The sequence below is a fragment of the Pinus tabuliformis genome, chromosome 5_1 (genome assembly GCF_031772625.1).
Source record: "Pinus tabuliformis cultivar Carrire ecotype Pingquan chromosome 5_1, CPIR1, whole genome shotgun sequence".
NCBI classification, from domain to species: Eukaryota; Viridiplantae; Streptophyta; class Pinopsida; order Pinales; family Pinaceae; genus Pinus; species Pinus tabuliformis.
The window spans coordinates 473,808,190-473,834,465 of NC_142305.1; the positions used below are offsets into that span (position 1 = coordinate 473,808,190).

The window sequence follows — 26,276 nt, forward strand, 5'->3', positions numbered from 1 at the left end:
TAGCCCTAGCAGGTTGGGAGAGGGCTCTATCCTTGAAAAAAAAGGTGTGGCTGTGTTGCATTATGGCACAGTTTGGAGCTATGCGCACAAGTGTTCTTTGGATGGCAACTCTAATTTGATAACATATCTAATTCAGGCTTTTAGAATGAAGAAAAAGACATATATGCAGGTTCTTCTAGATGAAGATGCGTATACACAGCGGGTTAGACGTTACAAATGCGTGTATGCGTATACATGCACTTCCTGCTGCAAAAGCACGTATATGGGGGGATAATTACTTTTGGTCCATGGTAGTTAGTCCTTGGTACTTGAAAACTATGGTTTTGGACCATGGTATTCGTCAGAAGTGTTGATCCCAAGGTTTTGGGCCATGTGGTATGGTTATTATGTTTTGGACCGTGTATCTGGAAAGGCCTAAGACTATAAAAGGGGAGGAGATCATTTGGTTAAAGCTTCTTGGAATCAATTGAATATTAACATGTGCTAGATCTGAAACATTTGTGATTGGGATTATGGTGCAGATCTGGATCTGAATGTTGGAGGAACCTAAGTGCATAAACAAGGATAAGATATATTGATGGGTTATATCTTTAAAGCTGAATGATAGTATCTTTGTATATTTGATCTGTTCTGTGAGGCGCACACTTGGTCTATAAATTCTGATAATTTGGGTTATCTAGAATTTGACTGTTCGAAAAAAGAGTAAATTCTCCTTTATATATATGTATCGCAGGTTTTAGTGAAGCGGAGGTGCGTATACACGCTGGTTCATTGAATTAAATAGCATATAATGCAGGTTGTTCCACACAACAGAAGCGTATGTATGTAGGTTTCAGGGTATTGAAGCAGCTTATTAAATTTTGAGTTATGATATAGCTGCCTCTGTTTATTGCTGCAACATTTTGGGTTCAGAATTTGGTGTGTGGTTGATGTTACTATGTTTTTGGGTACAGCTGTCAGTGAATTATCTACTTGATTCAGTTCTAATTGGTGAAAGGGAGGTTAGTTTGATGCAGAAATAATTTATGATTGTTTGATGTTCATGGATCGAGTCTGAAAATTTATGAAACATGGTCCTGGAAGAAAGAGAAGGTTGTAGACTTCTGTAGGCCAAACTCCTAGTACTAGTATCTTGGCTAGTGCAAGAGTTAAGGGGGTGTGTAAGTCCCTTCCAGGAGAAGCTGGAGAACGAGAGAGGGTTGTAGCTCTCTGCAGGTTGTAGCCTGCATACTGGTAAAAGACTGCACTAGTACATTGTAGAAGTTTCTAATTTAAAGGAAGATAGGAGACGAATTGCAGCAGGTGGTTTTCACCCACAATGGTTTTCCACCATTTTCTTTTGTTCTTGTGTGTGATTGTCTTTCTTCTCTATTTTACTGTTTCCGGTTACTGGTTATTTGATTCTGAAAACATAGATTAACATCAGCATGAGAAAGATAAGTAAATTAAGAGTTTGCTTTGTATACGCGGGTTTCCTTCACTACAACAAAACCAGCGATTAAGCGTCCCTTTTTACTTCTTTTTTAGCATCTAGAGCCCATTTTTGGTGCTATTTGCATCCATTTATCAAATATGGTGCAAAACTTGACACAAAATTTGCATCAAGTTTTGCACCAAATCTTACACCAAGTTTAGCACCAGGTATTGCAATAGGTTTTGCACCACGTTTTGCACCAAATTTTATGCCAAGTTTTGTGTCATCCTTTACACCAGGTTTTGTTCCAGGTTTTGCATCAAGTTTGGCACCTAATTTTGTTTGACATACTTTTGCATCCTCATTTGCATCCACTTTTTGCACCTACACTTGCATCAACTTTTGCATCGACTTTCGCATCCTTTTTTGCATCCTTTTTTAAATCATTTTTTGCATCCATTTTTTCATCCATTTGTGCATCCCTTTTGCGCCAAGTTTTACATCGTGTTTTGTGTCTAGTTTTGCATAAAATTTTGCATCTACTTTTGTTGCATCCACTTTGCCCTCTTGTTTGGCATCCATATTTACATCCTCTTTTGCATCTATTATTGTACCCACTATTGCATCTAATATTTTTGTGCCACAATTAGCGCCTAGTTTGGCACCTCCTTTTGCACCCACTTTTGATTATAATTTTGCATCCACGTTTGCATCCTCATTTGTGTCTAGGTTTTCATCAACTACTACATCTATTTTTGCATCCCTTTTTGTATCCAATTTTGGACCGGGATTTGCATCGGGTTTTGTGTCTCGTTTTGCATCTACTTTTGCATCGACTTCTATTGCATCCACTTTTGCACACAATTTTGCATCCACTATTGCACCCATTTTAAATTTCACTTTTTGCATCCCTTTTTACATCTTCATTTGCATCATACTTTGATTCTTTTTTTGCATCTATCATTACATCCACTTTTGTTATGCCACAATTTGCACCATGTTTTGCACTCACTGTTGTATCCACGTTTGCTTCCAATTTTGCATCCATGTTCACATCCTCTTTTGCATCAAATATTGCATCTATTTTTGCATCCACTTTTATGTTAGGTTTATGCATTGGGTTTTGCATCTCGTTTTGTATCTACTTTTGCATCTACTTACATTATATCCATTTTTTGCATCCAATTTTGTTTTGCCTGTTGCATCAATGTTTGCTTCCACTTTTACATCCATTTTTTCATCTTATTGCTGCATATTTTTTGTTCATATTGTTACATCCACTTTTGTTTCATCCATTTTTGCATATACTTTTGTTTCCGTTGTTGCATCCACATTTGTTTCACCACAATTTGTGCCAAGTTTACACCTACCATTGGACCCATGTTTGCTTCCACTTTTGCCTTCATGTTTGCATCCAAGTTTGCATTGACAACTGCATCTACTTTTGCATCCACTTTTGTGTCAGGTTTTTCATGTTGTTGTGCATCTACTTATGTTGTATCCACTTTTCATCCAATTTTATTTCTATTTTTGCCCCCATTTCTATGTTCGCTTTTGCATCCCTTTTCCAACACTCATCATATTTTCTGCATTGATGATATTCCTTATGGCATTGACAATTATGAACAATTGATGACAATGTCAATAATATTGACAATCATGAAAATGAAGATGATGGCGATGACATGAATTGTGATTATGATGATAAAGACGATAGTGGTTACAATGACAATGATGATGATGGCAATGATTATGATGATGACGATGCTAATGACGTTGGCGAATCTTCCCAATTTTAGATGTTGTCATTGTCATAATCATAAGCATTATTTTGGTGTCATGATCATCATTTTCATCTAGGTCATCATCAAAAACAATAATGGCATGAATGATGATGATGCATTATTACAACAATGTCGATAGAAATTACATTAATGATGATGATGGGGATGATAAAAATGACAATGACGATGATAATGGTGGTGATGATGATCATCATCGATCATCTGTCAAAAATAGAGTTGTTATTTCTCTTACGTATATCAATGTGTCCTAAACAACCCTTTTCTAGCACTGATCACATTTTTTGGGTTGATGATATTTCTTACAACATCTACAATTATGAACAATTGCAAACAATGTCCATAATGATGATGATGATGATGGCATGAATGGTGATTATGATGATAATGTAATGATGGCAATAACAATGACAAGGATGATGGTGATGATGATGACAATGATTATGATAATGAGAATGACCTTACAATCTTATGGATTTGTGAACAATTACTAGTTTCAATACCATCTTCTGGATACGTATTACTATCATACTTTTTAAATTTTCTGTCTCTCTTGAGGTATCTTACTATAATGGTGTTGTCAACACTAGAAAGATATCTTGTTGTAATGGTGGTTCTAATGTTAGCACTAGCAAAGTTTAGAAGGGAGGATGCTACTACAAGAGGAATTCCTTCTAAGTGACTATGGCATTCAAAATGAGGCTTTATGGGCTGCTTGTTAACACATGTTCTCATGCTCATATAAAATTAATGTGAAAAGTTGCTTTAATTGGTTCCCATGCATAATTGATATTGATAATGGGGTGGTATAAAATTGTAATGGGCATATTCGTTAGTTAGTTATGATGGGTCAACAACATTGAAACCATCCAAGTGACATTTCACCTTGGAACAATCGTCGCTCGTGCGAAAACACGAAGTTTATGTAAATGAAAGTTGTGATTGTAGTGGAATTAAAACCATCGAGAAATATCAAAGAAGACGTTGCCTACCAGTTTTGAAAGACAACCAAGGCATTGAACAACTATTTGCGTTAGGATGTAGTGAGGGAATCGAAGGAAATTTGGCAGACCTAAGTTTCCATTACTATTGCCAATCACACATTCAATAGTAACCATAAAAGGTAGCCACATATAAACAGAACCTCGAGGTGTTGACAGTCAGAATCTATTGTAATAACTTTGACGTATATATAGTTTTGTGTTTAGATGAGAATGAAGTGGGCTTCATCCAGGGTTCGGCTCAATCCTCGTCCATTCCATGCAGTGGTGTTTAATTCGCCAAGCAAGAGAATATTACGTGAGTGTTCAGAGTTAAATCAACAGAAATCAAGGACGTGTGATTGTCAAATTATTGCTCCTCCCTTATGATTGAGCGCTTGATGCGATGGTCATTATCCTTGGGTGATACTTTTATTCCCCATTTTCTATTGAAAAAGTAGCGTTTTTCTGTTCAATTATGATAGGATTGGATGAACGCCGGTTTGGGTGGATGTAGACCCATGTTTTTTTGTGGTGATCTTCAAATGTCTTGAGGATAAGAAAAAAATCCTTGACCAAGGTCCATGGTTTTGGGGATGAGTTGGTCTTCTAGTGAAGCCATGGTTTCCCAACTTCAATCCTCTCACTATGTTGTTGATGACTACTCTAGTATGGGTAAGATTCCCAGTTTTCCCATTCACTTTACCCATCTAGATCTCTTAGAAAAAGTGGGCAATTTTATTGGAAGATTCGTCAAAGTAGACAGGGAAAGACTTTTGAAAGGGATTTTCACCTATGTTTGCATATGTGTTTAGGTAGATCCCAATGAAGTTTTGCGAGATAAAATTGAGCTCAAGTGGATGGGAATTGTGTATTCCCAACCCCTGGACTATGAAAATACAACTTTTCGATATAGGAATTACCAACAAGATAGACACCTTCAAACTGTCTGTCCCTTTCCAATAGGGGCTTCCTCCTTACAGTCATCTAAGAACTCTAGCTGCAGTTGGAGGGATCTTAAGGAAAGAGAGGGATCCAAAATGTAACATCCCTCCGTTGTGTGTCAAACTTTGCAAACCTAAGCTGAGAAAAGTTAGGTATGATGTGTAATATAAAAAGTAAATACATTATTAATAAATTAATCACTTGGAAAAGCGAGACACCAAGAGATGAGATTCTTGCCAAATCACATTGGTGAATGGGAAAGGATAATCCTTTCATGGTAAAGCTTCTCGATTTAATTCTAGATAAGTTGGATGGATTGGAGATAAATATCCATTGAGAAAAACATAAAAGTTGTGTGGGCGAGAAAGGCAATCTTCTATGAGGAAAATCCTCATGGGAGAGAAAGGTGATCTTTTATGAGATAAGCCTACGCAAATGGATAAAAAGATCCATAAAAGCGAGACACCGCTAATGGAAACCATATCCTTCCATATGCTAAGGTCAATGGTGAAGTGGGCCTAATCTCTTGCTATGGAACATCATGCATGGACAAGGAATCAATATCTACCTACTATGCCAAGGGGAATATTAGAAGGGTACTAAATAGGACTAAAGACTATTGGCTATTGGAATGGCTAAGTTATACTAGATCTAGATCTTTATCTCGGTAGAGAAGAGAGTAAAGAAGTGAAACGTAGAGATGCGAGTATCATATGTCTAGACGAGTATAATATGTATAGAGCTCGAAGAGAATGAAATTCTCTGAGAGCTAGCCATGGCTCAAAGAGCCTCTTTTTAGTTGTTGAATTTAATGTCGATTGCTTTCTCCTTTCCCTTATTTCCTCTCTCTTATTCTTTTTTCTTTTCTCCTTTCTCTTATTCCCCTGTCCTTTCCCCCCTCTCCCTACCTGTACCCCACCCTCGCCCGGACGGCCCTCAAGCGTGCCTTCCCCTATCCTCGCCCTATGATCACTTACTGCTTATCTTTTTTCTTGAACTCGTACCTTTGATGGCTCCTCCGGAGAGCGTTCCGTTCTCCTGCGGTGCCGCCCCTTAACTTAGACTTCTTTCTTCAAACAAGTAACAGTTGTTCGAAAAAAAAGAACAACCAACAACACCCAAAGTACTCATACCGACTTTCTCTCCTACCGAACCGAAGCAAAGCGTAGGTAACCTACTTTCTTTCTCTCGATACGGCAACCGAAGTGAAGCGTAGGTAACCGACTTTCTTTCTCTCCTACCGAAGGTAACTACCAAAGGTAGGCATTCATCTACCGAAGGGAGGACGACAAGTAACTGACTTTCTTTCTCTCGATACGACAACACAACTACCAAAGGTAGGAATTCTTTCCAACATCTTTCCAACTCTTGCTCTTACCTCTCTTTCCAAAGGAAGGAAGGGGGGTGTGGGGGGGAGGAAGGATCAGCTTCCTTCCCACCGCCAATGAAGGAAGGGGGTTGTAAGGAAAATATTATTAGTGCCAAATGAAAATTTATGTTAGGGATGCTTTCACATAGTTAGTTTTGTAATTATTATAAACATCACATACATAACAACCACAAATAAAAAAAGTATGTAATATATAAGAACAAAACTAATGAAGTTGTTAGTACTAAAATGAGGCATATACTATCACATGTAATCTTAGATATACTTAGTGTGAAACACCATGACATCAATGTCTGAGCAATTTGTAAATGTGCAACAAGGGCTCAATAGGGGGCTAATATTTATTTGATAGTCACGTTCTTGGCTTTGTTGCTTCATTTGAAGGAAGGAGGACACTATTGAATTATTTCAATTACATGGTTCACACCTTCCAAGTATTAGTTAACTTGCCTAAAAAGGTTCCTAACACAAGTGATCAATGCAAATATCACCCATTGGCTACTTTTGTTCACAAAACTTAACTCTCCCACTTTATTTTTGTAAAGACCCACTAATTCAACTGTAGCCATGGTAGTTGATGCACAACCTCATGTGCACCAAAAAACATCCCATAACCAACCTCCTCGAACCAATCTTACCCTTCCACTCCTAACACCAAAATGTGCAACACTTATCATAGGGTCCAAGGGGTATTGTCCTTGGTGGCCTCTCATCACTATTGATAACTAGGGTTGAAATGTCACACCCCATGCTTCTGAAACATCTACATCATTTGGCACATTGAATTCCATCCATGCGCACCAAGTTCTAATATGCATGCATGCTTATCCTATATCTACTTATATTTAGGAATGCCAACCATGACATAACCATTACAATATCTTTCTTCTTATTCTTCTTCTTCTTATTACTATAGAAAAAAAGGACCCTTTTGTTATTCACGAGGAAGAAAAAAAGCACAAACATTGACAAAAATATTGTAACTTCTGTCATTACAATGGGTTGCCAGAAGACAAGGCATCACGACCCAGAAGAAGAGAAAAAGAAGTTGTTGTAGAACCAGGGTTTTACAATTTTTTTTTATTCTCCAAATTATAAGACTGACTAGAAATGACAATAGCATGCAACCAAAAATTGTAGAAAGTGTATTATACAACCACGAAGAGGGACTAAAAAAACGAAGACAGTGACTAGAAATGACATTAGCCTGTAACAAAAAATTCCCGAAAGTGTATTATACAACCATGAAGAGGCCCATGTCAAGAGAAAAAGAAAGACATTGTATTTGAGGCTAATTGAAAGCTGAATGTAGACTCACTTGAAATTTATAGTAAGCTAGTTGATAACTAATTGAAAATTTGACTTAAAGCTGATCCATATTAGTATATGGGCATCGAATGAGAACTTTGAACTGGGTTGCGAACTAATTCATCATAATATATGTAACCTGTCTCCAGATAAATAATTCTTTTTTAGAGAGAATCTACAGTTGTATTTAGCTCCCTATGGATGTGATGGAAATTGATTTCTTAGAAGTGGTTCTTTAACTCCACAATTTTGCTTTTCCAGGAGGATAAACTTATAACTTCCAACTATGCTTTACTGTCATTTTTTTTTGGCTCCATTACAATATTTGTATGTCAACAACATGGCACACTACAACCAAGAAGATGAACAATTACATCATTAAGAGTTACAAAACCATCTTGCCAACATTAATTAAACAACCATTTAACAACATAATAGCAATTACACTATATATATATATATATATATATATATATATATATATATATATATATATATCACATTACACGTATAAATACCGCATTTCAATAGAAGTTAGATGAATTGCGCTAGCCCCAAAGTTTTGCTTTGACTTGAAATTAAACTCTTCTTCACTTTGTGATTTTTGTGTTATCCACTAGCATAGACCCATCTTAAATATAGATATAATATGAGCGGAGAGGGATCCAATTTCTTCATTGGCAATTATTTTTTATGAGCAAACATTATTTAAATGTTTTGTATTTTTTTTTTTTTTTTTTTTTTGGCCGACACTAGCAAAATTTCAACTTTGATGATGGACAAACATCGCTGTAACCATACTAGGGTGTAGAGTGAGCTTGGCATATTCATATTATTTTCATCCTCAACATTGAGGATTGTGTAAAGCTCAGTGGAAGATGCCCCTTGGAATGATGGACAAACATGGCCGTAACCATACTAGGCTGTAGAGTGAGCTTGGCATATTCATATTATTTTCATCCTCAACATCGAGGATTTTGTAAAGCTCAGTGGAAGATGCCCCTTAGAATAGTTTTGATGCCCCCAAAATGACTTCCATTCTCAACCCCTCCCCATGACGTTTGAACTTAAGACCTCGTAACAACTAAACCCCATACAAACCAACTACCCTACAACTTATCATGGATCAACCACAACAATACTTATTATAATAATTTAAAACCAATATTTCTAATTACTTTTCCATATTTATCTCATTTACCAACCCCTCAACCCCATCCCATTATTATTACAATAAACACAATAATATATCACTGAGGAAAGAGTTCAAAATTGCGAAAACAAAAAACGCACAACAACCTCTGGTCCCAACATGACAACATGAATGAAGTAGGTCTCTCATGTTGGAGATGATTTAGGGGTTATTCCATGGCCTTCTCTCCCTTTGAAACCCCCCAACCATCCCTGTAATAATTTATTATATTATCTTTAACGATGCTACTTTTACTCTCAATCTTTAACAGCTACCGGCCTTCCCTCTTCAAAACCCTTATATAGAGTGTTTTCTCTCCATCGACCTCAAAAACCCATATAGAGAGTTTTCTCTCCATCGACCTCAAAAACCCATATAGAGAGTTTTCTCTCCGTCGACCTCTTTGCCCTTTGCCTTCGAAGCATTTTTGAACAGTTAAATCCTTTGTCCAAAATCCTCGGGGTTTCGCATATTGGGCGAGTTTCTGGCATATTTTGGATCCATCGATTTCATTCGAGCCCTCCCTCTGTGCACTATCTGGTATTGGGATGGCTGGAACTCAGGAGGATCCTGTTCTTACATGGGAAGTAGATGACGATTCAGAGAGAATGAGGATGATGCCGGAAAGGAAGAGGACACTGGAGCTCAGGTTGCACCCATTGTTAAGCTTGAGGAGGTTACTGTCACCACGGGCGAAGAAGAGGAGGATGTCCTTCTTGACATGTAAATTTCTTAATCCATGGCTATTTCATGATTTTGTTTTCTAAGTTGAAAGTTGTTTTCATGGCCTCTTCGGTGGCCCTTTTCCTGTGCACATAAATGGGACCTTGACTATAAGGAAGATGCATTTGGGCAGTTATTTACTTCTAATTTTTCTCCTTTTTAGTAAGATCTGTTTTTATTGGGTTCTCGATGTTTTGTTCGCCTGCTGATGATGATCAGATTTGTCATTTCAATGGGGTGCTGAAGAAACTCTATGGTAGATGCATTTAGCGGGCTATGGTTTGTTTTATCGGGTAATTAGGGTTTTGCTTTTCTGTGTATTTTGTTAGTTTCTTGTTGTTTTGATGTCCCATTGATATTTTGATCAGCATTTTTTGATCTCATTATGGTCTGTAATAATTGTTTTCCTATGTTGATAGGCTGCCGATGAAGATTTTTTCGGGGATGCATTTGATGGTTTATTTGTTATCGTTGGGGGTTTTGTATTTTGACGAGTCTTTTTATATTTTGTTGAACTATAGGCCATCCTTTTTTCAATGTCCTTGAAGAATCTATGATGGTTTCTCTGTTATTCTGGTTTAGTGGGGGGTGTGATGGTCATTTGTTATTGTTAAGCATACAGGGTTTCATATTTTTTGGTTTTTGGATTAGCCATTGAATACTGAATTGGGCCTATTTGATAATCTGTCTTTTGGTTATTGGCATTAGGGTGATTTGTCTTTTTATGTTGTGAGGTGGTATGATTCAGGCATATGTCTGTTTTGGTCTTCTGTCAACTGTTTTCGTTGACCTTCTATGATGTTTTGAACAGGCTGTTGATCATTTCTGTACTTTATGGGGATGTATGGGATGAGCATTCTTTTGTTATTAAATAGTTGATGATTTGTATTCTTACATGTTTGATGTTATTATTGAGCTTTTTTGTGGGATCCTTTTCGGTAATGTTAAGGAATATCTCCTGTGTTTTTAATAGGTCGTTGGTAATTTATCTTTGAATGCATTTGATATGGTGGGATATTGCGGACGTTACTTCTAATGGATGCCGTGGGCTCTTAAAATGATCCTAATGCAGTTTCATTGTTTATTAATATTCCCATTCTTTTTTATATGTTTGACCCTGCAGGAAGGCGAAGCTGTACAGGTTTGACAAGGATGGGAATCAATGGAAGGAACGTGGTGTAGGAACAGTAAAGTTTCTTAAGCACAAGGATACTACAAGGGTTCGGCTGGTCATGAGGCAATCCAAGACATTGAAAATATGTGCAAACCATTTAAGTACGTAAATTTGTTTGTTTGTTTTTTTTTTGTGTAATTTCCCCCCTGAGATTGTAATAGCTTATCTTACGTCCAAGTTTTAAGAGGCTTTCTGTGCCGAGAATTTGTGTTGATCCTTATTATCTGGATTATATTGTTTTTTTTTTTTTTTGCCTTGCAGTTCATTCACCAATGTCACTTCAGGAGCACGCAGGTAGTGATAAAACTTGGGTCTGGCATTCAACTGATTTCTCAGATGGGGAATTGAAGGAAGAACTCTTCTGCATTCGTCTTGGCTCTGTAGATAGTGAGCATTGTTCTTAGACTCTTCTAATCCTTGTTATGATCTTTTCTTTCTGTCTCGTATTTTTCTTTGATAAAATCAATGTTTGAGTACCTATATTCTTGGATCATTTCATTGAAGGGTTGATTTTGCATATGTTCTTAGGATGCTTTTGTGCAGATTATAGTGGGTTGGTAAGGGATCCCCCTCCCCAAACACCCTATCAGCATAGTTAAGACTTGAGTTTAGGGTGGCTTTAATTATCTCTGGTAATAGCAAATGATACGGAGGATTGTGCATAACCCACCCCCTTTTTGATTCCAATAAGCAGAGGTGGTCACTATGGTAATCCGATTTCAATTTGTAGTTAGAAAATGGGGTCACAACTTTCCATATTTTTTGTTTTGTTTTGTCTTTTTACATCAAACAATAGTATATTTATTAGAACCATAGTCAACTAAACAAACAGGAAACAATTTATTTGACAGGTGGAAGAAGTGATAGGCTTAGAGCAATTCAATTGTAGGCCATGCTTCTTGACAAATTGATGAACAAATGTCTCCTTACTTGAGATTTAGGTTGGCACCATGGCACCATCCTGTCCATCATTATACACTAATCTTGTCATTATCTTCTTCACTGTGAATGATTGGCCTGTTCCCTGCAAATAGATCTGGGCATAGAGGAGCCAATCCAAGAACAGTAATCTCTAGCACAAGACAATATTAATGATCTAAATACCTAATCCTGAAGCTTGAGTTTGATTTTTCTCTACTGATTCTGAATCTCTGATTGAGAATCTCCCACTCGTCATTATTAAACCTTCTCCTTCATCATTGGCATCAGCTGCACTACTGAGGTACTTTGGTTGGTTGTCATTGGACTTGAGAGCTTGAAGTTTCAAATGATTATAGTAACAGACAGCCAGAAGAGCCAGTCCACACCCACTCAAGTTTATGACTGTAACCTTTTCATTTATTACAGACAAATATTATGTTATGAGCAGCCAGTCCTTGACAATACCAGCAACATTCATAGTCAAGGCTGAAGTCTTTCCTATCAGAAGAAACACTGCAAGATTAAGAGCCAAGGCACAAGCAGAAATGTCATGTAATCCAAATCAAAGGAAGAGACCCTGATTATCAGAAATGGGTATTCTACTAAGGCCCAGGGGGTGCTGAGAAAAACAAGGCAACAAGGAGCAACAAAGATGTGATGGGATTCAACTTAATCCCTTTTGATGTTCGTGGAATTTGTATGAGAACCAATTGGGTAGTCTCACATGCAACTGCACTTAACTGGAGAATCACCTCCCATGCATTCATCTTGGCCTCCCCATAAGCTGAAATAGTAACTCCAATGGATATGGCCAACATATTGGCCTCGGGCTCACCATTATAAGCTTCTTTCTTCAGGGAAACCACAATCAAATACACAGCAATGGGAATTAGAGCTTTCAGCATTTGAAATAATGATACTGAGAGGAAAACATAGGCAGGTATTGAAAACCAGAGACCCAAAGAATACACTTATCAATACCATGGGTTCAATGAGCTTGAAGACTCTTACAATAGCAACAGCTAGTGTTGAGTAGAAGCCCATCTGAATCATGGTGGGACTGATCACACTAAAGTTGTCAAGCAATGGCAACTCCAATGGATATGGCTAACATATTGGCCATGGCCTCACCTTTATAAGATTCTTTCTTCAGGGGAGCTGCAATCGAATGCATATCAAATGGGCACAAGAGCTTTCAACATTTGAAATATCGATACTTTGAGAGACATGCACCAAGGGCTGCATCATTTAGGATTTGTACTCAGTTTAGGTGTCATATTCAAGGGGAAGTTGTTATGATTTCCACCACTTCATAGATTGTTAGAGTGATGAAACAAAAGAGGCTCCCTCTTGAGGCTAGATTATGTCATTCATATCAGCTGTGTTGTTGATGTCCTAGCTCAGCTAGGTCTTGCCAAAACTCTGTTGAGGTTCAAAATTTATTATAAACTGAAATGTCTTCACAAGAATTGACCTCATAAAATGCCATAATCACAAGATATGCCATACATGGCTGTGATTATGGCTCGCAAGACCCTTAGACTTTGAGCAATGAGGCTCGCAACATCACTTATGATTATGCACTCTACAATTCTGTGACCAGCTGAATGTCAAGCAATTGAACCGCGATTTAAATCCTATTTTGTCAGCAATAAGTACTATACTTTGTCTTTATTTAGTGTAGAGAACCAAGCACTTATTCTGCTCATCTATAGAAGGGACAATGGTTGTTTGCCTATGAGGTATAAGGAAATCCTATCAGATGTTTTGTATTTTCGTATGGAATTGAATCATACTCTTGCACACTGTAACATTCATATATATCAACCTGTAGAGGCATTAATAACACTTGGTATTCTGGTTAGTGATTTTATTGGACCTCATGTGCATATCCTACATGCACAGGATGGACTATTCATATGTTATAGAGTATTATTCTTATTATTTAGGGTGCACATCTTCAGGTGCTCAAGAACGATTACTAGAACAGTCAGTTAATTCTGCAATTAAAGGATGAAAAAGGAGGTTATAGGAGTCTAGTTTTGGTTCTCATCCACAATGTCACACTAGTCTGCCTGGGCATGGTTCTCATCGTTTAATAGTGACTTGAGGAGTCATAATACCACAGATCACTAAACACGAACAGCTAAGGTAGCCCAAGGACAATAGCCATCTTTACACATTAATTAACAGGTCTTACATTAATTATCCTAGGGGGTTTTAATACTTCCAAATGCTTAAAAAACAGTTAGCAGAGCATTCACATTACACATTCTAGCAATATTTTCTATAAACCAACCAAATGCAGTCAGGAGAGCCCTCCTTTTAAACTATACAACCTTATTGTTAGGATGATCAACCTTATTTTAATATATAGTGTGACAAACCGTATGTGACAGGCAGGTGGAAAACTTTTCTGGCAATTGACTAAGCGACGTCCTGCGAGCTAGACTTGAGATGGAAACCCTCGTCAGAAGTATATGCTTGGCCCTTTTCCAAACAAATGAAGAGTCAATGAGGTTTTGTGTAATCACTTCTGGTATCGTATTGGGTTAACCCACCCCCTTTTTGATTCCAATAAGCAGAGGTGGTCACTATGGTAATCCGATTTCAATTTGTAGTTAGAAAATGGGGTCACAAATTTCCATATTTTTTGTTTTGTTTTGTCTATTTACATCAAACAATAGTATATTTATTAGAACCATAGTCAACTAAACAAACAGGAAACAATTTATTTGACAGGTGGAAGAAGTGATAGGCTTAGAGCAATTGAATTGTAGGCCATGCTTCTTGACAAATTGATGAATAGATGTCTCCTTACTTGAGATTTAGGTTGGCACCATGGCACCATCCTGTCCATCATTATACACTAATCTTGTCATTATCTTCTTCACTGTGAATGACTGGCCTGTTCCCTGCAAATAGCACCAATTCACTCTCTACCCATAGCTATGGGTAGAGACCACATCGCTAGACAAAAGCAACAATTGTAATACAAATGTATGTGGTGTTTCTATTTGAGATAACAAAACACTGGAGAATCCCAAGAGTTTTCAATCAAGCCAACTCAAACCATTAGTAGGAGATTCATCCTCCAAGACCCAATGAAAGACTAGATCAACCTTATCAAATAAAATTTGATCTAGATCCTTTGCCTGCAATTGTTTTGTGAGCATCCAAATGTTGTAGTTGATGAAGACCAACTTCCCCAGTTTCTCATGCTCCAACATACAGCGCTTTTTGCTCATATCCCTGTGCAAAACCCATTTTTTATAACAAACAACAAACCCCTTCAACATCATTTGCATATAGGATTTTATATCAGCTGGGGAGAGAACTATGTTTTTTTCTTTTATAACAATCTCAAGATCACTCTCCATGAATTCAAAGACAATATGTAAATTTTGTTTGTGTGGATATGCATCTATTAGTTGAATTATACTTTGATGCGAAAGCTCCTTCAATAATTTGATTTCCCTTAAAGCAGTTACATTAAAACCTTCTTTGGCTTTACCCAGATGGATTTTCTTTACTGCCACAGTTTTGTTTGTCACAGTCTTTCAAAACAGTTTTAATCCAGAACTGGTTGTCTTTTTTTCTAGTTCTTGATATTTGTATGGGTTCCATAGGGTGGCAAGGCCTCTTGAGTCCCCTCTCGCACTGACTATTGCACCTTTGCTACTGGCCCAACAAATTTGCTTGGCTTTTTCAAATTCATTTGCATCCATCTTTGTTTCATGAAGGAATAATATGCCTGCTTTCTCAGTCCTTATTATATCCTTTACTGCCAGGGTTTTGATGGTGTTCCCCAAACCACTTATATTCGAAGAAATTATTTTCATTGAGAGGTGCGCAGAGATGCTCCCTTCTCCTTGTCCCTGTATTTCATTGATTCCTTTCTGGCATTCTGCTGGTTTTTTGTGTTGCTGTTCTAATGTTTTCTGCTTGCCTAATATTTTCTCAATGGCAGTGGCGTCATCGCTTTTCTCCTTGTGAGGTTTTCTTCCCATTTTTTTGAATCCCTTTTCAACATGCTCAAGATGTTCCCCATCAGCCCAGGATTCTGATTTCTTCTACTTGCAGGAGGCGTTGATGTTCCTATTAGGATGAGGAACAGGAGACCCTTCGTTGTTAATAGGTTCAACTAGCGAGGTCTTCTCAATGAGAGATGAGTTAGCAGGGTCATGGGGTGAGGGGGTTGTGCTGTCCATTGAAGGTTTTTCTTTTTTATTGGAGAGGAAGATATGACAGGAGAGGTGTAAAGACTAACTAAATCAGCAGGAGGGTCATCTGCTTCAGGGCAAACAGATTCTGTTGTTTGGTTACCATGTCAGGAAGGGTAGTGAAAGGGTCAAAAGGGTTAGAAGGAGTGGTAGTTACAACCTCTTTCCTAAACGAAGATCCAGCTTTGACATGCCTTGCACATGTTTTCTTAGGGACATGACATTCTCCCGAGGGAATTGCAACAGAGGTTTTGGACTTGCAATCATTGGCAAAGCGACCATATTCGTGACAAAGCTTGCACTTGTAATGGATCTGTTGATAATCCAGAGTCTGCTCATGGATTCAGTCTCCATTTTTGAGGATTATTTTCTCTGGAAGAGCTTGTTCTAGATCAACTTCAACACAAATACAAGGACAAACATATTGTTTATGCTTCAGTTCAGAACTATCTAGAAACTTTCCAAGAGAGTTTCCTATGTAGATGGGGCTGTTAGTCTCCCAGCAAGGAAGAGGAAGACAAGGAAGTCAGACCCAGATAGGGTAAGGGTTGTGACTCGAATTTTTTCTGAAGGAAGCTCCGTGGTAGGAGCATTATCAGCTTTCTTTACAAATTTTGAGGAGAGGGAGGAACTGGTTTTGACTTTTTACCCCAACCACTAATTAAGGTGCTGAAAGTTGAGTCTGCTTGGAAACCTCCAGAACCTGATGATATTTCTTCTAACGTTGTTGGGTTATTCGATTGCGTATCTCGTACAAAGCGAGGAAGACAAGATTCGATTTTTTGAAGTGCGGGAGCAGTTGTAGAGCCCTTGGAGACAAAGCTTGAAAAAATTGAAATAGAGGCCTGTGTAGATAGTTAATCATTGAAATTTCTTAGTTTTATTGGCCGATCAGATGATTTGGCAGTGGACTGGATCTGTTTTTCCTTGTATTGTTGGTGAGATTTGTATATCTGGGAGAAGTGGTTGCTGATTTGGTGATTCAAGAAGAAATTGATACATTTCTGAGTGTTTTGCCACAGAGATTGGGTAGATTAATCAGAAATCCATATTCATGTGTTTCACTGTTGATTTTGTGTAGATTTATCAAAATCTGTGGGATTTTTGACTGTTTAAGAGCAGATTTTTGGAAATGTTTGTGTTTTGTTTTTGTTTGAGGGCAATTTTTTCACCAATCTATGTGATACGTGGCTGCCTACTGGTGTTGAGAGCCCATATACAATGGTTTGTCCTCAATATTGTAGAGTTAGGGAGGGAGGAAAGTCTATTTTGAATTTTCAGCATTTTACTATGTTTCAGTGTCTATTTCTGCATTTATGACCTGTATCACTGGCCTTTTTACCCAACATTATGTTGTAAGGTAGCCATGGAATTTTTGGCAAATGCTACATGCATGTGTAAGCAACATATGTTTGTCATATTTGAGTAGAGGTGCTTGGTTGATATTGTCCTAGGTAGATGTTCCCAACTGCAAATAGCACCAATTCCATTTCCTGAGGCATCACATTCCAAAATAAAGGTTTTTGTGAATTTTGGCTAGCTAAGGCCAGTGCTTGGCACATTACCTCTTTAAGATGTTCAAAGGACTTCATTGCTTCTGGAGTCCATGAAAATGCATCTTTCTTCAATAATGTTGTTACAAGTGCTTCTATTATCCCATAATTCTTAACAAACCTGCAATAATACCCTGTCAACCCGAGAAATTATCGAAAGCTTGAGTTTGATTTTTCTCTATTGATTCTGAATCTCTGATTGAGAATCTCCCACTTGTCATTATCAAACATTCTCCTTCATCATTGGCATCAGCTGCACTGCTGAGGTACTTTGGTTGGTTGTCATTGGACTTGAGAGCTTGAAGTTTCAAATGATTATAGTAACAGACAGCCAGAAAAGCCAGTCCACACCCACTCAAGTTTATGACTGTAACCTTTTCATTTATTACAGACAAAGATTATGTTATGAGCAGCCAGTCCTTGACAAGACCAGCAACATTCATAGTCAAGGCTGAAGTCTTTCCTATCAGAAGAAACACTGCAATATTAAGAGCCAAGGCACAAGCAGAAATGTCATGTAATCCAAATCAAAGGAAGAGACCCTGATTATCAGAAATGGGTATTCTACTAAGGCCTAGGGGGTGTTGAGAAAAACAAGGCAACAAGGAGCAACAAAGATGTGATGGGATTCAACTTAATCCCTTTTGATGTTCGTGGAATTTGTATGAGAACCAATTGGGTAGTCTCACATGCAACTGCACTTAACTGGAGAATCACCTCCCATGCATTCATCTTGGCCTCCCCATAAGCTGAAATAGTAACTCCAATGGACATGGCCAACATATTGGCCTCGGGCTCACCTTTATAAGCTTCTTTCTTCAGGGAAACCACAATCAAATACACAGCAATGGGAATTAGAGCTTTCAGCATTTGAAATAATGATACTGAGAGGAAAACATAGGCAGAATTTGAAAACCAGAGACCCAAAGAATACACTTATCAATACTATGGGTTCAATGAGCTAATGAGCTTGAAGACTCTTACAATAGCAACATCGAGTGTTGAGTAGAAGCCCATGTGAATCATGGTGGGACTGATCACACTAAAGTTGTCAAGCAATGGCAACTCCAATGGATATGGCTAACATATTGGCCATGGCCTCACCTTTATAAGATTCTTTCTTCAGGGCAACTGCAATCAAATGCATATCAAATGGGCACAAGAGCTTTCAACATTTGAAATATCGATACTTTGAGAGACATGCACCAAGGGCTGCATCATTTAGGATTTGTACTCAGTTTAGGTGTCATATTCAAGGGGAAGTTGTTATTCTTTCCACCACTTCATAGATTGTTAGAGTGATGAAATAAAAGAGGCTCCCTCTTGAGGCTAGATTATGTCATTCATATCAGCTGTGTTGTTGATGTCCTAGTTCAGCCAGGTCTTGCCAAAACTCTGTTGAGGTTCAAAATTTATTATAAACTGAAATGTCTTCACAAGAATTTACCTCATAAAATGCCATAGTCACAAGATATGCCATACATGGTTGTGATTATGGCTCGCAAGACCCTTATACATTGAGCAATGAGGCTCGCAACATCACTTATGATTATGCACTCTACAATTCCCTGACTAGCTGAATGTCAAGCAATTGAACCGCGATTTAAATCCTATTTTGTCAGCAATAAGTACTATACTTTGTCTTTATTTAGTGTAGAGAACCAAGCACTTATTCTGCTCATCTATAGAAGGGACAATGGTTGTTTTCCTATGAGGTATAAGGAAATCCTATCAGATGTTTTGTATTTTCGTATGGAATTGAATCATACTCCTGCACACTGTAACATTCATATATATCAACCTGTAGAGGCTTTAATAACACCTGGTATTCTGGTTAGTGATTTTATTGGACTTCATGTGCATATCCTACATGCACAGGATGGACTATTCATATGTTATAGAGTATTATTCTTATTATTTAGGGTGCACATCTTCAGGTGCTCAAGAACGATTACTAGAACAGTCAGTTAATTCTGCAATTTAAAGGATGAAAAAGGAGGTTATAGGAGTCTAGTTTTGGTTCTCATCCACAATGTCACACTAGTCTGCTTGGGCATGGTTCTCATCGTTTAATAGTGACTTGAGGAGTCATAATACCACAGATCACTAAACACGAACAACTAAGGTAGCCCAAGGACAATAACCATCTTTACACATTAATTAACAGGTCTTACATTAATTATCCTAGGGGGTTTTAATACTTCCAAATGCTTAAAAAACAGTTAGCAGAGCATTCACATTACACATTTCAGCAATCTTTTCTATAAACCAACCAAATGCAGTCAGGAGAGCCCTCCTTTTAAACTATACAACCTTATTGTTAGTATGATCAACCTTATTTTAATATATAGTGTGACAAACCGTATGTGACAGGCAGGTGGAAAACTTTTCTCGCAATTGACTAAGCGACGTCCTGCGAGCCAGACTTGAGACGGAAACCCTCGTCAGAAGTATATGCTTGGCTCTTTTCCAAACAAATGAAGAGTCAATGAGGTTTTGTGTAATCACTTCTGGTATCGTATTGGGTTATTGTTAGAAGCGATAATTGGATTCAGATTCTCATCGAGTGAGTTGTTCTGCTTTCTCAATTTGAGAGGGTTTTTTGGAGGGAAAAACGAAAGACGACATACAAGAATAGTGAGGGGAAAGATGCAGAGGAAGAGGATTGAGAACATCGCCAGCAGGCAGGTTACATTTTCCAAACGTAGGTGGATTGCTGAAGAAAGCTTACGAGCTCTCGGTGCTCTGCACTGCAGAAGTTGAACTTGTGATTTTCTCCCCAGCATGAAAGCTCTATGAACTGTTTTTTAGTGCAAATCCTACTATTTTGATTCTAATAATCATGGCTATGCAAACCTCATGAGATTCTTACTAATAACCCGGTGGTGCAAGCCCTAGTAAGCTCGATGTTGAAAAACTTAGTGTAAAACCTCCAAATCGCTGGTTTTGTTGTAGTGCTTATTAGAGAGTATATAAAAAATTTCACACCTTTTTATGAGATATGGGAGGAAAACATGTTAAAGATTTTTAATAAATATAAAATTTCCAAAATGATGGTAGTTACGTGTGATTCTTTTTTCATTGTTTGTGATTATGAAAAATGAAACTCAATGTTTTTTCATTAGTGCACACATATTTCATTATATAATTGCATATAGAAAAATAATTCCAGAGCCGATAACAATAAAAGTGAAGAATTTATGGTCCAACGTTATATTTAAGGGAGATGTTTAAGGATGACATTTGAATTTTGTTTTTCATTTTAAGACATTTGGAGCAAATATTAGGAAGGACTTTGAGAAAGGATTGTCCTTGATTTTCGAAAATGGAGTTGTTCCTTTCCAGCCATATGCCCCAAGTGACCATCAAAGGGAGAGCTCATATGTTTTTTGGATGTTTTCTTTATAGCCATTTTTTTACACATATCCATAGAGTCCCCATGCCATTGATGTGAATTACTTGTTCGGTTTTTTTTAACTAAAATTTTTAACCAAACAAGAAAAATTAAAAAAATGCCTCAAGATCAAACACTGAAACAAAGACCTATTGGCATACCTTTTAAAGTATGGAAAGAACTTGTAAAATCATATGAGAAGTTGGATGCACAAAGAAAAACTGGCAATGAGAGCATTCATGTATTGAATTTTTCATTAAACGTTATTTAGAATGTATTAATACTTATAAGTATCTTAGACATGTATTTGTGTGAAAATAAATTGAATTGGTTTATGTTTAAGGACAAGGCATCCAAGGTGAGGTTAACCAAAACAAAAGTCACTCATCGCAGTGGCCAGAAAGGTTTAAAAGCACTGATAACAACCTTTGTAACTATATTAAACATGTGATATTTTTTTAATAAATTTTGTACTAGAAGAAAGTCATTGTTATCTAATTTCTCCCTATTTACTGATTGATAGGAACTAAAATATGGAAGACCTCCAAATCATTTGGAAAAGGAGGTGCTGCAGCAAAAGAGATGGGTTGAATTTGTTGTTTGGATGGACTCTATGGTATGTAATCTTAGTTGGATTTCCAATATACTTTTAAACCATATTTTCATTTTATTTTTTAGTATTATTAGATATTATATCTTACCTCATTTTATGGTTCAACATTGTATAACAAAAACATGCGTTTTGTTATGTAATTAATACTAACATGTAATATTGATTTTTTTGTCAGAATGCTATAGGTAATGATTGCCAAGACGATGATCCAAATTATGTTCAACATATATCAGGAGATGATGAGGATGAGGATGAGGATGATGGTGGTGAAGGAGGAGATGATGATGATAGTTGCGGTGTTGGTGATGATGTGGATCAGAGTAATGAGGATGGTCAAGATGATCATGAGGATGATCTTGGTGGTGGTAGCTAGGCATGCACATGCATTGTTTTTTATGAAGAAATTATTGTGTAGAATGACATTGCTATGTTTAGATGGGTGTTGTGAATTTACCCTATATCAATGAGACATTTTGATTTTGTAATCATACGATGAGTTTGATTTATGTATGTTGTTAATTTATCGTAGAATAACGATATTCATGAAATATTTTGATTTGTTAATCATATTTGAATTTTACTTGTTTTGATTAAAAATAATTCTGATTTTATTAGTATTATGTTGCTATTTTATACATGTTTTGAAAATTGTTAATGACACATTGTTATTTTTTTGGATGGATGTTGTCAATTTCTCTTAAATTTCTTTACAAATGATTTTGAATTGTGATATCTGCTTTAATGATATTTAGAAGCTATCATATATTTCACTATGAATCTATAAAGGGGGTCATATATGTAAAGAAAAATATACTCTATATAAGAAGTCAAATGCGGATGTAACCATGGATGCAAAATTGAAAGTAAAATTGGATGTTAAACTAAGAACTAATACAAAATGCAAACAATTGACATACAAAGTGTTTTAAATTAGAAGTGAAAAATTGTGCAATAGTTGACAGAAAGAAGGGAACAAAACATGGCATACAAAAGGATATCAAATTGGGCAAAAACAAGGACAGATAAATGGGCACCAAATTAGATGCAAAAAATGACAACAACTACATGTAAAATAAGATGCAAAGTTGAGCGTTAAAAAGAAGCAAAAAACGTTACAAATTAATATGCCAAATGATGATGCAAATAATGGTGTAAATTTGGGATGCAAACTTGGGTGCAAAAAAGGAAAAAAAAAGGATGTAAGAAAAGACATAAAACAAGATGCAAAATGGGGCTGAAAAAAGGTGAAACCAAGGATGTCATATTGGATGTAAAAAATGATTCCTAATCACATGCAAATTTAGGCTCGAACTCAGACACAAAATTATATGCAAATGTGGACACAAAATGAGGCAAAAAAAGATGCAAATTTGGATGGTGAAAACGATGTAAAACTAGACACCAAAAAAATGCAAAATTGGATGAAAAAGTTGGTGTAAATAATGGTGCAACATTCGACACAAGTAGACACAAAAAAATGGTGCAAAAATGGGCATAAAATAGCTTAAAATTGGATGCAAAACTTGGTGCAAAAACAAATACAAAAGTAGACGTAAAAAATGGCTCTAAATTGAATGTACCATTAGACACAAAATAAGATGCAAAGGTGGACACAACACATGACTCAACATAAGATGCAAATATAAATGCAAATTTGGATGCTCAAAATGATGTAACATTAGATGCAAGAGATGGTGTTAAAAATGATGCAAAATTGGATGAAACAAATGACGCAAAATATGGTGCAAAATGAGATGGGAAAAATGGAGACAAATCAAACGTAAATGTGGATGTAAAAAATGGTCCAAAAAAAGATGCAAAAATGGGCACAAAAATGGATGCAAAATTTGGTGCTAAATCAAATTCAACACATGGTGCAAAGATAGGCACCAAAGTTGTTGCAAAAATAGAAGCAAAAACTAGTGTAAGACTAGATACAAAACCTGGCGTAAGACTAGATGCAAAAACTGACACAAAATGGATGCATAAAAAGACGTTAAATTGGATTCAAAATATAGTGTAAACTTGATGCAAATGATGGTGCAAAAATGGAATCAAAGAATGACACAAAATAGGAAACAAAAGAGAATGAAAAATAGATGCAAAAAATGACACAAAACTAGAAGCAAAACCTGTTATAAAATAAGATGCAAACTTTGGTTCAAAATTTGACGCAAAAAATGATGCATAGTTTGGTGTAAAAAATGATGCAAAATCTAGCGTGAAAAAGGATGCAAAATCAGGTGCAAAAAAGGACGCTTTAAAAATTGTACAATAGAGCCAGATTTAGCGCCAGGTTTCTCATCACAATTACAAAAAAAATGCACTAAAATCTGGCGCTAAATCTGGCGCAAATCGTTGGTTTTGTTGTAGTGCTTATGCATAGTTGCGTATATACGCGGGTTTAATTAACTGAAGTAGTGTATATCATTTGATTTTGAAAAAGGAATATTTGGCTTGATAATACTGATTCACCCCCCTCTCAGTATTATTTCCAACAATTGGTATCAGATCACGTCCTTCAGAAGAAGCTTGATCGCTTGAAGGAAGATCTTTCATCATGAGCAACTATGAGAGGGAAGCATCAATCAGGCCACCGATTTTTGATGGGATAAACTTCGTATATTGGATGGTAAGAGTTACTGCCTATCTTCAATCTCTTGGTACAAAAGTCTAGGATATCATAGATACAGGGTATAATTTTCCATCAGTAACTCCTCCAGATCCGGCTGAGAAGAAGAAATACGAAACAAATGCAAAGGTAGTCAATACTCTATTAGGATGTCTATCTCAATCAGAATTTTTCAAGGTTATGCAGCATAAATCAACAAAAGAAATATGGGACAATATTGTTCTGAGCTATGAAGGAGATGATCAGGTAAAACGAGAAAAACTTCAAACCCTCAGAATTCAGTATGAAATTCTCAGAATGCACAATGATGAAAGTGTGGCTAACTATTTCCTTCGTGTAGATGAGATTGTTAATTGTATGAAAAAATTGGGTGAAGAAATAAAAGAGGTTGTTGTGGTTGAAAAAGTTCTAAGATCTTTGTCCCCTAGGTTTGAATCTAAAGTTTCTACAATAGAAGAAAAAGAGAATCTACGAAACCTTACCATGTCACAGCTGCACGGAATTCTAATTGCTTATGAAATGAGGAAAGGAGGACCATCAGATAGGAGAGAAGCTACCTTCAAGGCTTCAGGAAAAGGAGACTACTATGAGTCAGGACACGTGTCAGAAGAAGAAGAAGAATCAAATTTTGTCAAAAGCCTTCAACGGGGTGCTGGAAGATTCCGAGGTAAGTTACCTTTCAAATGCTTTGCTTGTGGAAGAGTCGGTCACTATGCTTCCAAATGTCCTCATAAGGATAATATTGACAAGGGGAAAGAACCTGTTAGATGGAACAAGAAACAGAATGCAAATAAGAAAAGCTATTACACTCATGAAGATAGTGATGGACTTTCAAATAGTGATGAAGATGAACGAGTTAATAATTATAAACTTTTAATGGCTTTTGAATATGATTACATGGATGCTATAGCTGAAGAAGGTTTTTATGAAGAAATTTCTAATATCAAAGTCTATTTAGAAGAGAAAAATATGATTATTGATTCTCTGCAATGTCAACTGGCTGAAAGGGAAAAACATCATGAAAATTTGGAATGTGAAATTGTTGGTCTTAGAAAAGAGATTGAGAAAACAAAAGCTCTTAATCTTAAATTTGTTAAAGGATCTGAAACTCTGGATGAGATTATCAATGTGCAGCATTCTCCGCTAATCAAGACAGGTCTGGGATATAATGGAGAAGCATCACAAGCATCTACTTCCAAAAGTTATCTTGATACAACAAGGAGGAGTGAGAAAAGGCCTAATAGACATCATTAGGTAAATCAGGGACAATTTTCCTCAAGAATGAACAAAGACTATCAGGAAAATTGGAGATAATCTACTTTAAGGACAAATAGAAGCTACAACCAGCCACAGGTAAAACCTTCTCAATTTGCCTCAAGAATGGATGCCAATAGAAACTACAATCATTTGGCTGGTAGATTTGAAAATCACAGGAGTTTCTTCAATGTCCAATGTTTCTCTTGCCATAACTTTGGCCACAAAGGTGCTCAATGTGTTGCCTATAAGACAATCATGGCTAGAGAAGCTCAAAAACAAAGAAGTATGACTGGAATCACAAAAAGGACCTATAACAACTTTTTGGCCCTTGAAAATGAAATTGAATGTTCTATTTGTAATAACTTCAGTCATGAAGAGTCTAAATGTAGGAGAAGGTTTTGGAAGACAACTCAGAAGGAACAAACCTCAAGTCCCAGAACATGGAGAATGAACGAACCACAACGAAAAAGATGTGGGATAGCCTTATATGCAGAAGGAAAAGAAAATCAATGGTACATCGACAACAAAAATTCGAAGCACATGATAGGTGATAAAGAAAAACTTGAATCATATAGTGTTTTAGAAAACGGAAAGAAAGTTTCTTTTGGAAATGATACCCCTGCAGTCATAAAAGGAAAAGGCACTGCTCAGTTGAAAGAAAAGGTCAAAGCTGGAAATGTTTTGTATGTTGATGGCTTGAAGCATAATCTTCTGAGTTTCAGTCAGATGTGCGATCAAGGAACTGAGGTAATATT

At 36.8% G+C, this 26,276-nt stretch overlaps 2 protein-coding genes across 2 annotated transcripts; both read left to right on the plus strand.

Annotated features, from left to right (window-relative positions):
* Positions 1–145: 145 nt before the first annotated feature.
* LOC149165553 (ran-binding protein 1 homolog c-like) lies at positions 146–11,332 on the plus strand. The gene is made up of 4 exons (XM_089429852.1): positions 146–222; positions 9,635–9,754; positions 10,878–11,029; positions 11,190–11,332. The coding sequence occupies exons 1-4, from the start codon at positions 146–148 to the stop codon at positions 11,330–11,332; spliced, it is 492 nt and encodes a 163-aa protein (XP_089285978.1).
* A 9,988-nt stretch (positions 11,333–21,320) lies between these two features.
* Positions 21,321–22,120, plus strand: LOC149165554 (uncharacterized). Its single transcript, XM_089429853.1, has 3 exons — positions 21,321–21,449; positions 21,543–21,635; positions 21,808–22,120. Exons 1-3 carry the CDS (start codon positions 21,321–21,323, stop codon positions 22,003–22,005), a joined length of 420 nt encoding a protein of 139 aa, XP_089285979.1. The 3' UTR covers positions 22,006–22,120.
* Positions 22,121–26,276: the final 4,156 nt, after the last annotated feature.